Here is a 13,720-nt window from a genome sequence, read left to right on the forward strand (position 1 = left end):
ATTACCATGTTTCTCTTTTATTAGATAGGACTAGAGGCCTGATGCATGAAATTCATGCAAGGGGCCTAGCCCTCGCAGCGCCGGCTTCATCCGGAAGGTTGTAGGGAAGGACATATGTAAGGTCATTCGGCTGTTCTTTCTAATTAGCATATTACACTTTTATTATTATAGATATTTTAAATATGTTTTATTGATTTTTTGCAGAGAGGAAGAGAGCAGGACAGAGAGTTAGAAACATCAATGAGAAATATTGATCAGCTGCCTTCTGCACACCCCCTACTGGGAATATGCCCTAAAACCAAGCTACATGCCCTTGACTGGAATCGAGCCTGGGACCTTTCAGTCCTCATGGCCATGCACAAGTTTTTAAAAAGAAATCCTAGTGTCCACATACTGAGATGAAATGTTCTGACTAATCATCAAGATTACCTTTGTATATGCACACTTTCAAAGTTTAGACAGTTTTTCTCTCTCTTTCCTTCCCCCTTCCCTTTATTCTTCTATCTTCTTTCATTCTCACTTATTATTTGTTTCAAGAATCAGTTAACTACTAAATTACATATTCCTTAAGGACAAGGACTATAATTGGCTCATTTCCATTTCCTTGTTCCTTAACAATGTACCTGGCATAGTCAGCACTAGTCTGTGAGTGAATGGAAGTTTATTATACCAAAGAAAGAACTTCGCAAGATTAGCTGCTAGTAAACGTGTTCTTCAATTCAGGTCCTGCTTTTAAAGATTATCTCTTAGAACGTGAACAGTGTTATCAGTTCATTGGCATAGTACTCATTGTTTTTCCTACATTTTTTGTTTTCCCTTGTCCCACTAACATAAATAAGTTTACAAATCCTAAAATAATTCCAAACAACCATTTTTCTCTCTTTATCCCATGGAGTAATCCACAGAGGTTTAGACATAATTTCTTGTCAGACTTTTGTGAGTCATCTTATTATGATGCAATGCTTGGCTCATCCCCACCCCAAGCTAAAAGAGCTTCAAAAGACCTGGATTGCCTGAGCTGTTTAGATCATCTGTAAACATATTTTCCCCTTGACTATATGTGCATCTATTTAATTCATAGACCTATACTCAAGTGTTTCCATTGTCTAAACGTTTATATATTATTCTATGCGTCAAATGTATGTAGGAAATGCTTTTGTGCAACAGGACACAATGCTGCATCTAGAAATGCTAAAATGAGTAGGACTGTGACACAATGGCCAGTGAGGCTGGGAGAAATGCTGTATAAAAGACAGTGTCTTACATACACTGGACCTTCAATAAGTACCTGTACACTGTAGTGCCTGGCTTCGAAAACTAGAAATAAGTAGGTAGGTATCATGGTCTGATCATAGGCATTTATCATGTTATTCGAGTTAATCATTAGAAAAATACTTACTGAGCACTTTAAATATAACCTAAAAGTGCATGTACGAAAGATTCTAACAAGTCTCATGCTCAAGGACCTTTCATTCAGCTGGGGAGACAGTATCTAGTATCGTTAAATGTAGAACCAATGTGTAGTATGATTACAACAGTAAACAACACAAGAGATAATATAGTTGCCATGAAACTGAAATGAACTTTAAGTGCAATATGCACAATCATAGGAGAAAGAGGTCACAATTGTTAGGTCCTGTGTCCTTCATTCACTGACTCACTCACTTTAATTCAAGTGGTGGGGGTGGGAGGGATAGGAAAATTATTCATGTTTCTTGAATACTTATTGCTTTTAGGCTTTCTACAGATATACCTTTCAAATCCATTTTTATTGATTTTAGAGAGGAAGGGAGAGAGAGACATAGAAACATCAATGATGAGAGAGAATCATTGATTGGCTGCCCCCCGCACTCTGCCTCCCCCAACTAAGGATTGAGCCCGCAATCCTGTAAGTGCCCTAACTGGAATCGAACAGTGACCTCCTGGTTCATAGGTCAACGCTCAGCCACTGAGCCAAAGCAGCTGGACACAGATATATTTTTTTCGCTTGATCTCATTTCCCCTGCACAACTATATATATTCAATGGTATCATATCTATTTTATAGATAAGGAAATGGAAGCAAGATTTAGTCATTTACTTGCAAAGAGAGGACTATAGTAAATGATGAAGTTTGACTCAAACCCAAGTCTATTTGTCTCAAACCCTGCCCTTATCCAGACCACACTCCTCCCTAAAAACTTTTGGTGAGAATAGAAGAAGATACTAAACATATCATGAGAATAATCAACAGGTTTCCAGGTTAGCCATGAACATAGATGCTGCCTGATCAGTATCACAGTAAATAAATGGTACATCTTATTTCTTTTCTACAGAACCTGCAGGATTTTGATGCCATTTTTAAATGTAGGGGACTCTGAGACAATTTACAGAACCGGTAGCTGGATGCAAAGATGTGCCCATTTGTAGACCTTGTAATGAGCGCCCTTTTACATCCCACACCTGCCTATTTGCTTTGTGCTTATATAACAGACTGAAAATAAATGAGTATTTCCATTTGTTTGGATTCATCCTTTAAAGCGTGCCTTCCCTGGAAGAGAAAGATGTGTCTTCTTAGCATGTGTAGTGTAACATGCTTTGCACTTAGTGGTTGTTCAATAAATATTTGATGTTGGCTGAGTAGGTAAAAGTGATGGTCCCTTGAGTTGCTTTCTTTCAAGCCAAAACCATTGGACTCTTTCCAATCAAACAGAACACAAAGGTGTTCCGTCACCAAAAGCCACATAATTTGAAATTCCAAACATTTTTTGGTAGCACCTTAGTATCTGTCTAGGATGCCTTACCCAGAGTCGTTTGGTGGTTCAACTGTTTTCTGTCATGTTACAATATTCAACACTATATTATCAAAGTGATCAATCAGAGGGACATTTTACATGTCAGTCCCTAGGGTCTTTGCATTCCATCTTTTCAGCTAGCATAGAGTGATAGGCATCTGTTAAGATAACTAGTTCAAAAGCTGAGAAAACTTTGGCACAAAAAGAGGAAATATGAGCTAGGGCACTTAGGGGCCAATGAGTAGAATGGCCCCACGGCATTCACACAGTTCATGGATGAGGAGACAAGAAGAAATCCTAAGTCCTAAGGGTGGATGGGGGAAACCTCTCCTGTGGCTCCATGCGCGGTCCTCATCTAACCAGAACCTTGGCTGAGGTTGAGGAAGCACCCCGTAATGAGCTGGTGTGGGCTCATGGACACGTGCGGGGACAGGCCCTGGAAAGAACGCAAACTTGCATGGCCTCTGAGCAGCAAGAAGGAGCCCTGCTACCTCCTGAGGAAGAAGATATTTTGGAGGTAAAGCAGGTAAAGAAAACCCCAGAAGATATGATGAACAGAAAAGAGCATCAAGGTCTGAAGGAGCAGTTCCTAGGACCTATCTGGATCCATTGAAAGGGTCAAGAAACTCAGTCCTCCTTCAGGAAGAGCCAGGCACAGCAAAGCAAAAAATCCTTCTTACTCCTGAGAACAAGTAGTAAAATTACTTATTGCCCACCTCCATCCTAAAGTAAGAAAACTACAAGGTCAAGAAAAACATAAAAAAAAGCTATATGCTCACTTGGGCACAATCACAAACATATAAGTTTTAGGGTACTAGTGTATTGAAAAAGATGATTGCCAGTTTCTTTCTTTTTTGAGCTTGGCTTTTCCCTTGATAGTGTTACATCAAATGTATTTTTTTTTTAGAAAAAAATCTATTTTATTGATTCCAGAGAGGAAGGGAGAGGGAGATAGAATCATCAATGATGAATGAGAATTATTGATTGGCTATCCCTTGCATGCCCCCTACTGGGGACCAACCCAACACCCAGACATGTGCCCTGACCTGGAATTGAACTGTGACCTCATAGTTCATAGGTCGACGCTCAACCACTGAGCCACGCTGGTCAGGCACATTAAAAGTCTTATCTTTGAGTCTGTATTTACCTTGCTGAAAGAGATCATTATGCTAAGAAAATATTCTATTCTATTGGTATTATTTCTTAAGCAACTATTAAGACCATTTTTATAAATGGATATAACTAACTCATAGACTGGCAGCTTCTTTTCAAATTTTCCCAGTCCTCCTTTCTGAGCTTATTCTAATCTCTGACTGGAGCTTGTGAATATCTGTCTAGAATTGATGAGATGTCTGTCCCCATCTGGGTCCCAATCAGCTCAACATCAGAGACTGTCATGCTGAGGAGCTCAGTGTCACTGATGTAGGTAAAAATCACAATCTAAAAGCTCACAGGCTCCCTCTAAAGATTCCCTATACACAGAGCTGAGATTTTAGGAGGGAAATGTTAAAGGAAAGTAATTACTAGAATAATAAGTTATACATGTGGTTAAAACACCCAATGTACTCAAAGTGGTTAGTTTGAAACATAATATGCCAGAGGCTTCCCCTAAATGTCCTCAAGCCTGCCTGGTCCGTCTCTGCCTCCAGAAAGGGTAGAATTTGCCCCAACATATTTTGTACCTCAGCAGAAATTCTTTCATCCAGCTATTTCAGTGTATTTATAAATGCAAATGACTAAGCCTCAGCATCACTTCTGTCCACAGAGATGGTTCATTTAAGTAACACGGGGATTTATGTAAATGGCCTATTTAGGGTCACCTGAGAAGTCCTTTGTGTCCTCTGGAAATGGATATTCAAGATGTAAAAATACCTGTAGCTGGACCCAAATTTACTGCATCCTTAGCAAGTACCATTGGAGGAACACACCATCTCCTTTAATCTTTACAGCAAGGCTCCAACAGTGGCCTTTCCTCAGCCTCACTGAGTACACACATACCTGGAAACCAAAACTTCAGCCCTCCTCGGTCCTATCTTATCTGCCCCAAAAGCTGAGTTTTTGAAGATCTTTTTATGAATCACTTTGATGAAAGAAGTAGTTGGCCATATTTTCTTTTGTTCCCCCAAACTCTTCTGTTAATCCAGTGAAAAAACATTTATTAAATATTTGTTTTGTTGCCACTCACTGTGCTAGACACAGGAACACTAGTCATGCTCCTCCCTTCATGGGAAGGACTGACAGTAAACAAGAATCAGCCACACTGTGGTCAGTGCTATGAAGACGACAACCCTAACCAGCTGGGTGAGGAAGGTAGGAATGGATGGATCAGGGACATCTTCTCTAAGCAGGTGACATCTGAACTGATGCCTAGAGCATGAGAATCAGTCAGGCTTTTCCTTTGTATTTGTGCACGTGCATCTTACAGATTTTCATTTCTAATAAAGTAAATAGTAATATTTAAATCTTACATAAACAAAAAGCTCTTTGTGGGTTGTCTTTTTGTTTTTCCCAGAGTATAAGATGATGAGACCAAAAACTTAGAAAATCACTGTAGTTTATCCCCAGCCGTGTTTGGTCCGTTTCCTGAAATGACCTCATAAGGCACCATTGTGATGAAATTGCAAACCACATCCCAGCTGTCATTGGTCCATTTTTTGCTCTGACCTCACAAGGTGCCATTGTGAGGGAATTGCAAACCACGCCCCAGCCGTCGTTGGTCCATTTCTTGTTCTGAACTCATAAGGCACCACTGTGATGGAATTTCAAACCACTCCTATATAAGACCCTGAGCAAGCACAGGTTTTTGTCCGTTATAGCCCAGGAAGCTGATTTTGGTGACCTGTTGGACTTGGACTCCTTAGCCTGTTTTGGCTATTTTTCTTTTTCTTTTTGTTCTCTGATTTACGGTGCCATGTTTAATATCTGTTCATCCCATTCATCCCACAGGGAACACTACATCGGAGAGTATCTGCTCCTCAAAACCATCAAAAAGGGGCCGTCTTCGGAGGTGCGTTGGGCTCAGCACATACTAACCGGGGCACATGTGGTCATAAAGGCTATTAGGCGGAAGGGCATATCTAGATTTTTTGAGGAAGTGCACTGCTTCAAAAGGGTGAGTCACCCCAACATAACCAAACTCTTTGAGGTGCTTGTCACCCCTGACAAGTATTTTTTAGTAATGGAGCACGTTGGGGGAGGAAACCTCCTAGAATACCTGGAGGAAAACGGCGCAATGGACGAGGGAGAAGCCCGCACCGTGTTCCGGCAGGTAGTATCCGCGGTCCAACACTGCCACCAGAAAGGCGTGATCCACAGGGACCTGACACCAGACAACATCCTCATAGAGGTTGATGACACTATCAAGTTATCCGACTTTCATTTTAGCACGCAGGTGAGAGAAGATACGCAGTACACCTTCTGTGGCTCCATAGATTACTCGGCCCCAGAAATTTTAAGGAGGAACATCTATGATGGCCGAAAAGTGGACGTGTGGAGTTTGGGGGTATTATTATACAAGATACTAACAGGGGTGACACCGTTTGCGGGGGACAACATTGCTGAGGTGAAGAGTCAGATACTGAGTGGAAACTACCAGGTACCAAGCTTTATGTCAGGGGGGGTTCAAAGACTTCTAAGAAAATTACTCACTGTAGACCCTAACAAGAGACCAACCATGGAAGATGTGATGAAAGACCCGTGGGTCAACAAGGGCCACAAGAAAATTCTGAAGCCATACAGGGAGCCGCCAAGGGGTGAGTTGGACCCGCAAATAATGAAAACGATGCTTAGCCTCGGCTGTATACCCGACTACATCCAAGAATCACTAGCACAAAGAAAATTCGATCATTTGATGGGCACATACCTGATCCTCAGAACGATGAAAACAAAGATGCCAGGCCGCAAAATCAGGGTAAAGCCTTTCCGTACCTCTTACACCAGTAGCTCCAGTACCACAGCCTCGAGCCAAGAGGGTGCTCGCCTATTTGACAAGAAGACCAAGAGCCTGAGGTTGAGGGTGACCACTACCCAACCCACCCTGGACACCATGACCACCACTGCCTCAGAGTCCAGCACAGATACCTCCATTAAAGACATCAGGTATTCCATTGAGATTGGCCGCAGCAGCGAGAGCAGCAGCAGCAGCACCACCAGCAGCAGTGGGGGAGACGCCCATAGAAGCTCCCCGGCCTGGCAGGAGGTGGCTAGGAGGGCCTTCCAGTTTCTATTAAAGTTTGTGTGCTGTGGGTCATCTTCCAAGAAGGAAGATCACAAAAGGTCAAAAATCAGGACCACGGCCAACTTGAAGGTGAGGAGCTCCAGGAAGGCTGGTCAGTGGTATGGGAGATGAACCAGAGGTTGGAGGCAAACAGCTGAGGGTTGTGCTGGGCTGCATATCTGGCGCTTCGGCCAGACGGGGCGCGCTGTGCTGTCGTTCCTAAAATACATAGATAGGAAGGTACTGACATCAGGCCAGGCCTTGAGATATGGTCTCATGGCCCCTTCCCAGCATGTTGTACTCTCTGTTCCTAGTACACATAGCTAGGAAGGTACTGATACTGTACTGTGTCGGGAACTAAGGTTTTATAACTTTGTGGTTTTTGCAAATAAAACACTGTAACTCCTGCAGTTGGCGCTGCAGTTCAGCCTTTGCTTCGGCAGGGTGCTGTAACTGTAGTCACTGGCCAGCTTAATAATGGCTCCTAAATCTTGACCTGAGTCCCTGGTGGTCGTCTCCGCAGGTCGCCCCATTACATTTGGAGGCTCCAGTGAGATCCACTCCAGCTGAGTTGCTGGTGGACACCCCTGCTGCCCCAGGCGAGGACACTCCAGTCTCCGTCCTGGACCACAGGGAGGCATAGTGTTTTCCTTCCAACACTACAATCCAAAAATGACGAGCCACCTGGACCTCCAGCGGGGAGGTAAGAATCTGGTATCTGTCTGTGGAACGTTCCCGTTAGGACTCAAAAGAGGGCTGGATGCAGTGGAACCTCGGAGTCTGACCACCCGATGCAATGGCATTTGGGGGTCCTGGTTTGGGTAACCTTAGGTTGCATTTGTCTGGTTTATTTTGTCTTTGTTCTCTGTTTGTGGGAGCGCATCTGTGGAAGCTATAGCAAACTACAAGCTCCAGGTGCGTGGCTGCTGTATGACCCCTAGATGTCTATCCTCTGGTTTGTTATCAACTGCTAGGCCGGGCAGTTGGTGAGCTCCTCCAGGCGGAACGGCGAGATGACAATGCCCCCCGACTTCCCGCCGACGCTGCCTCAGGATGACTGCATGGTGGCCGGGCTGCCGCTGTTGCCCCCGCCCTGTCCGTATCGCTCTCACTGGGGCCATGACAACCTCACCCAGGCCATCTTCATCATAGTATACATGGTCAGGTAGCTATGGCTGATTTAGTGGGAGAAATCATGTATAGACTTCCTGGTGATAAGCTGATACAATTTTTTCAGCATGATCAGTGTCAACCTTTTAGAGTTATTTCTCTTACTCCTATGGAGAATACAATGACTGTTTTTACTGATGGCTCTGGAAAGACTGGTATAGCTGGAGTTTGCTGGTATGAGCATGAAAGCTGGAAAAAATTTATTACTAAAGGATATTCCAGCACCCAGCGAGCGTAGGTTGGAACTTTGATTTTAGCATTACAACACTTTCCCAATTCTCCATTAAATATTATCAGTAACTCCCAATATGCAGTTCAACATGGTCAAAGAATTCCTAAGGCTGCTATTATTGGAGTAGAGGCATGACCTCTAGAGACAGACTGAATAGGGCAATCTATTCTTTAAATTTTTTGAATCAGCAGCATGAGGAGACAGCTGCTGAAAGGCACTATATTCCTCAAGAAAAGAAGCCTCACCCTAAAGTCTGGTATCGGGACCAGGAGTCCTCCATATGGAAGGGTCCGGTAGAGCTACTAACTTGGGGAAGAGGGTATGCTTATGTTTCTCTCCCTACAGGACCTTTGTGGCTGCCAGCAAAGCAGGTGAAGCCCTACCATGAAGTTCCAGGCGCAGACAATTGTGACCGAGTTTGCAATCGTGAACTTTCAGGACACACCCCAGTGGAGGCGTCGTCAGTTCTGGGGTAGATTTAAAGGCTAAAACAAAGATCCCCAGGGTCCTCCTATCACCTGGGGATCTTTGAAGATATTGGATGCGGAAGCTCAGAGCATAATGAATGATGAGGGGATGGAGGATCAGACACAGACACATTTCCTGATATACTTGGCCATCATCACCTGGAATTCCTCGTGGGGGATGATTTTGGCCTTGATCACTTTAGCGGGACTTTGAAGGAAATAAATAAGGTTTGAACGGCGACCAAAGGCCGCTGTTGACCATTCACCTGCCTTTTGTGTTGGTGTCTTATTTTCCCCTTTCACATTTGTTGTCTTTGTCTTTGTCACAATGGGTCAGGGTCAGTCGTCTTCATCAACCCCCTATCAGTCAGATCCACTCCAAATGAGTGGAAGGGGAGCTTGATCACCTCCCGGGAAGCCATAGAGCTCCCTTAGGCAATTAGTCAGGAATTGGGAATTAGTCAGGAATTGGATAGATTGTTTAAACTCTGAGTGAATGTCTGGTGAAAGTGTGTGAGTGTGGAGGGAGATGGCCTGCCCTCTCCTCTCCTCTGTGTGGCTCCACGACTTTGGTTATGGAGTCCGAGTGGGCCCCAACATGAGGTTCCACGATTCGTCATAATGGTGACTCACTCCCCACTTGGAGGTGACCCGGCCTGGAGTTTATACAGGTGCACCTTAGCGAAGATGAATCTAAGCTCCCAAGGGACGCAGCAAAGCAAGACATTGGTCAATAATTCTGTTCTGGGACATGAGAGCCAGGAGTGCCCCACGCCCATCTGGGGAGTTATACATTGTTCCATTTATCTGCTCAGCGAGTCTACTGAGTGTGAGTATGGGTATTTGTCTGTCTTGGCTGCTCATTAACTGGTCTGTGTGAAGTGAGAGCTACTTTGATTTATTCTGCATTTCTGTTGATCCATCTGGCGAAACGTTCGGGCTGGACCCATGATGGTCTGCAAAAGTCTCTAGCAGCTGCGAGATTTATTTTTCTCAGAGTCTTTTGCTCACTGTTACAGAGGGAATCAGCCCACTTAGCTAATAAAAATTTCTGTCTATCAGTTGCTCTTACCTGGGTTGTAAATTCGCTGTATTAAATTGAAATTTTGCAGTTCTGGGGTAGATTTAAAGGCTAAAACAAAGGCTGGCTATGTTCCAAGGTTGTTTGGTTCTGAGATTGCTTGTAAGAAAAGCAAGAGAGCCAAAACTGGTTTGGCTCAGTGGATAGAGCGTCGGTCTGCGGACTGAAAGGTCCCAGGTTCGATTCCGGTCAAGGGCATGTACCTGGGTTGCAGGCATATCCCTAGTGGGAGATGTGCAGGAGGCAGCTGATCGATGTTTCTTTCTCATCGATGTTTCTGGCTCTCTATCTCTCTCCCTTCCTCTCTGTAAAAAATCAATAAAAAATATATATATAAAAAAAAAAAAAAAGAAAAGCAAGAGAGAAGTCTTTTCAAGTTAACTATTTGCTTAGCAAATTAACAAAGTAGTACATTTCAAAGAACAAAGAACTTATTTAACTGTCTATGGACCCCATTAACCCTGGTTGTATGTTTTGTTTAACTTACCATTTTATTACAATCCTCACAGAGGATATAACCTGGTCTTTCCCTTCCTCCCTTATCCTGATTCTGACAGCATCTGTAACTGAATTAAAGATCTTTTCTTCTAGGAGGCCCTCCAGGCTTTCAGTCTGCAAGAAATCTTCCTATACTCCCTTATCCTCATCCGCTATCTTTCCCGGCCGACAAAGAGTCATTTTTCTCCACAGGTAGGATCCCAGCCTCTGGGAGGGAGGACCACTACAGCAGTAGTCTGTGGTTTTCTCTGAAACTCCCACTGTTTAAGGGGAGACAAAGAACTGGACAGGGGATTGGTCGGAGAGATCAAGAGTAGTAGAGGAGGATTTAAGATCCTCTAAGAGTAAAGAGGAAAAATAAGGGAGGGAGAGCAGCTAAGGCCAGAGTAAATGGGTAATGTAGAAAAGGGGGGAGGTGTAGGCAGGGAGAGCAGGGACAGATAGTTTTACTTATCTGAACTATGTTGGACTCAAGGCTGCAAGCTGCTACTAAGCAAGGTAAGTTTTTCTCTGCCCTGTTTTGTTCTCTTTAACCCTGCCAATACTAAATTAGGTCAATACCTGTTCTTAGTTTTATCACAGAAGGTCTAGGTATATTTTCTTAAAAGTAAAAGTACATTTAAAATGTGTTCATAAACATTAATCTAAAAATGCTGACTGTTCACTTTTAGTAGTCATTAAAGGATTGAGGTTTCTAATAATAAAGAATTCTAATACATTAAAAAAAGCAACTAAATTCCCAGGAGCAAAGTGGAAGAGAAATGGAGCTGAAGTCCGCAGCCACTCTGGTGATTTAGCACTGTTTGCTAGGCAGACTCAGCCCCCAAGAGCCAGGTCAACGAAGGTGGGGCTGGATGCCCGAGTTGCCTGCAGTGGTTCTAAAAAAAGCAGCTGCAGCACAAAAAGTGGGGAACAGCAGAAATTTTCCTGACACTAGAGCTGCCATGTTTCTGCCCAGTGAGTAATGAGTGTTTTACAACAAGAGATACAAGACTTGGGCATTTGGCTTGCTGGCTACAGCAGTTAAGCCAGAAACCAGTGACTGCTACTAGCATTCCTGCAGCCCCAGGAATAGATCCGTGAGCCTGGGATCTATGAAAGCTGCAGATAGAGCTAGTGGAAGCTCCCTATTTGCAAATGTACTGAAAGGGTTCAGTACCTGCTGCTGCTGGAAGAGGAGGGGATGATAACCCCTTCCAGTGCACTCCTTTGGGAAAGGCCTGGTCACTGCTCTGCCACAAAGGGTACTGGAGGGAAGACAAGGATAGCAGGGCCCTATAACTAATAAACAGGGTTAACAAAAGGGCAAAGAAAATGGCAATCTCCCTGGACCTAGGAGCCATCAGGACTTTAACATTTTTCCAAGAATGGAACAGTCTGACTCAGAGACTGGTCAAGACCCCCTTGGGTTCGGAGGACCAGAAGCTACATATTGAACTTATAGACTGCAATTTGCTAGACAGAGGTCCCAGCCCAGTTGTATAGGGGTTAAGCTGACAATATACAGCAAAACAACTTTCTCCTGTAGCAGAATACATTTTAGGGAAATTGGACAGACTGTGTTTGTGGCTAGAAAGAATAACTTGCCTCAACATATAGCCCTGACAGTGGCCTGCAGAAAACTGTATAATAGACTTAGATGATGTCTGAATATTCATGGACACAGCTCCAGAGAGACAAGGACAATTTTGCCGTATGGTTATATAGCCCTACCATGTGTCATATATGGTAGCAGAAAATTTGGCTGCCTAAAGTAGCCACAGTGATCATATTATACCTCATTATATTGATATATTAGATTAACCTTAATTCTCTCACAGATTTAAATGCAGTTGTCAGAAGGGCAGGTGCCCAAATGGACAAAGAAGAATACCCATCAGGTTTTGGTCTCCATTGAGAGACAGTTGGCAGCCTGTATGACCATGCCCATGTCAGGGGTGGCACAAACCTCAACTCTAGGAAACTGTTCAGAACAGAGGGAAGTAGTAAAGTGGTGGGTACTAGCCCTTTTTTACAGGAATTACAGACCCTGTGAGGTCCTGTGACATATGAGACCCTATAAAAAAATAAAGCTCCCTTAGTCCGTTCTGAGAGAACAAGTCAAGTAAGGGGAGCCGTACTACAGGGACAGCTATAACTATCTATTTGAATATAGACACATTGTAAATTTCTTCTTGCCATTTAAAGACAGTTATATTTCTTTGAAGAGTCCATAAAAAGGACTGACAAGGATAATCAGAAGATCTTAAGGCAGGTCAGTAGCTTTTTCTTCTTATGTAATTCCTCCGAAATTTGGCAATACTTAATTCATGGCAATACATTTCTTTGCATAAATTCAATAAGACTGGTTTCTAATAGTGGTTTTATTGACCAAAAACTTTGACTGGAGTATCATATTTTAAAGAGCCCTATCTGAGCTCTGAACACTTGAAGCCAGTAAGAGTACCATGGTGAAAGCCTGGTATCTTGCTTGGTAGCCCTGAAAATAGCTGGCGCTGGAGCGTCAGGCCCATGCCCTACCATCACTTGTGGTTGGTCAGAGTAGAAGAGGAGCAATAAGGGCACCTCTGCATCCCTGCAGAACCCCCATGCACTCTGGGCAGCAACGAGTTGGAAGGCTGCTGAGAAGGGCCTTAAAGCAAGGACAATGGGCCCGGGCAGAGCCACTGCAGGTGGGGAATTCACCTAACTCAGCAGATACTGCAGGCAGGCCTGATGGTGGCTAGATGGCATGGCTTCCTGGCCCTATGGGGCACATTAAGATTCAATCATAAAATTCCAGCAAAGGTAGTCAGTTACCATTCTTGTCGTGTTTATGCAAACAATCAGGCCAAATTGAATACAGTAAATAAATTAGTATTTTAATAAACAGAGAGATAATTTTAAGGAGAAAAACTCTATTTCAATGGAGGTTATTAAAACTGAAATGTTTTCTTTCTCTCCCACCAGACTATTTGTTACAGTTTGTCTCCTCCAGGTCACAAGCCCACCTCCTTCTGGGCCCATGCCTCATCGTCCCTCTGACAGACAGCAAGGATCTCTTGGCTCTGAGAGAAAACTCCGTCCCTCCTCAGCACGAAGCAGCTACAGAAAAAAATTCAATGTCCATTTTCTCTGAAAGAATTCAGAGCCAGGATCCTTGAGGTAATATAGTAGGCAGTTAGTCAGACATAAGCAGAGCAAGGACGATGGGCCCATTGGCACTGCCAGATGTAACTAAGTATTTCCACCTCTACGTATGTAAGACAAGGGGACTCCCCAGAAGCAAGACTGAACCGGTTTG

General features: G+C 43.6%; 1 protein-coding gene across 1 annotated transcript; it reads left to right on the plus strand.

Moving 5' to 3' along the window:
• The first annotated feature begins 5,684 nt into the window (after nt 1-5,684).
• LOC118650432 (serine/threonine-protein kinase MARK2-like) lies at nt 5,685-8,867 on the plus strand. The gene is made up of 2 exons (XM_036298901.1): nt 5,685-7,079; nt 8,583-8,867. The coding sequence occupies exons 1-2, from the start codon at nt 5,685-5,687 to the stop codon at nt 8,865-8,867; spliced, it is 1,680 nt and encodes a 559-aa protein (XP_036154794.1).
• Nucleotides 8,868-13,720: the final 4,853 nt, after the last annotated feature.

Source organism: Myotis myotis, unplaced genomic scaffold (assembly GCF_014108235.1).
Source record: "Myotis myotis isolate mMyoMyo1 unplaced genomic scaffold, mMyoMyo1.p scaffold_m19_p_3, whole genome shotgun sequence".
Lineage (NCBI taxonomy): Eukaryota > Metazoa > Chordata > Mammalia > Chiroptera > Vespertilionidae > Myotis > Myotis myotis.

What these genes read in the sequence shown, in the direction of transcription:
- LOC118650432 (XM_036298901.1), top strand. Translation starts at nt 5,685, where the DNA reads ATGTTTAATATCTGTTCATCCCATTCATCCCACAGGGAACACTACATC. An exon ending in GGACCACGGCCAACTTGAAG is followed by an intron (nt 7,080 to 8,582) that starts GTGAGGAGCTCC and finishes TTGAATCAGCAG; the next exon opens with CATGAGGAGACAGCTGCTGA.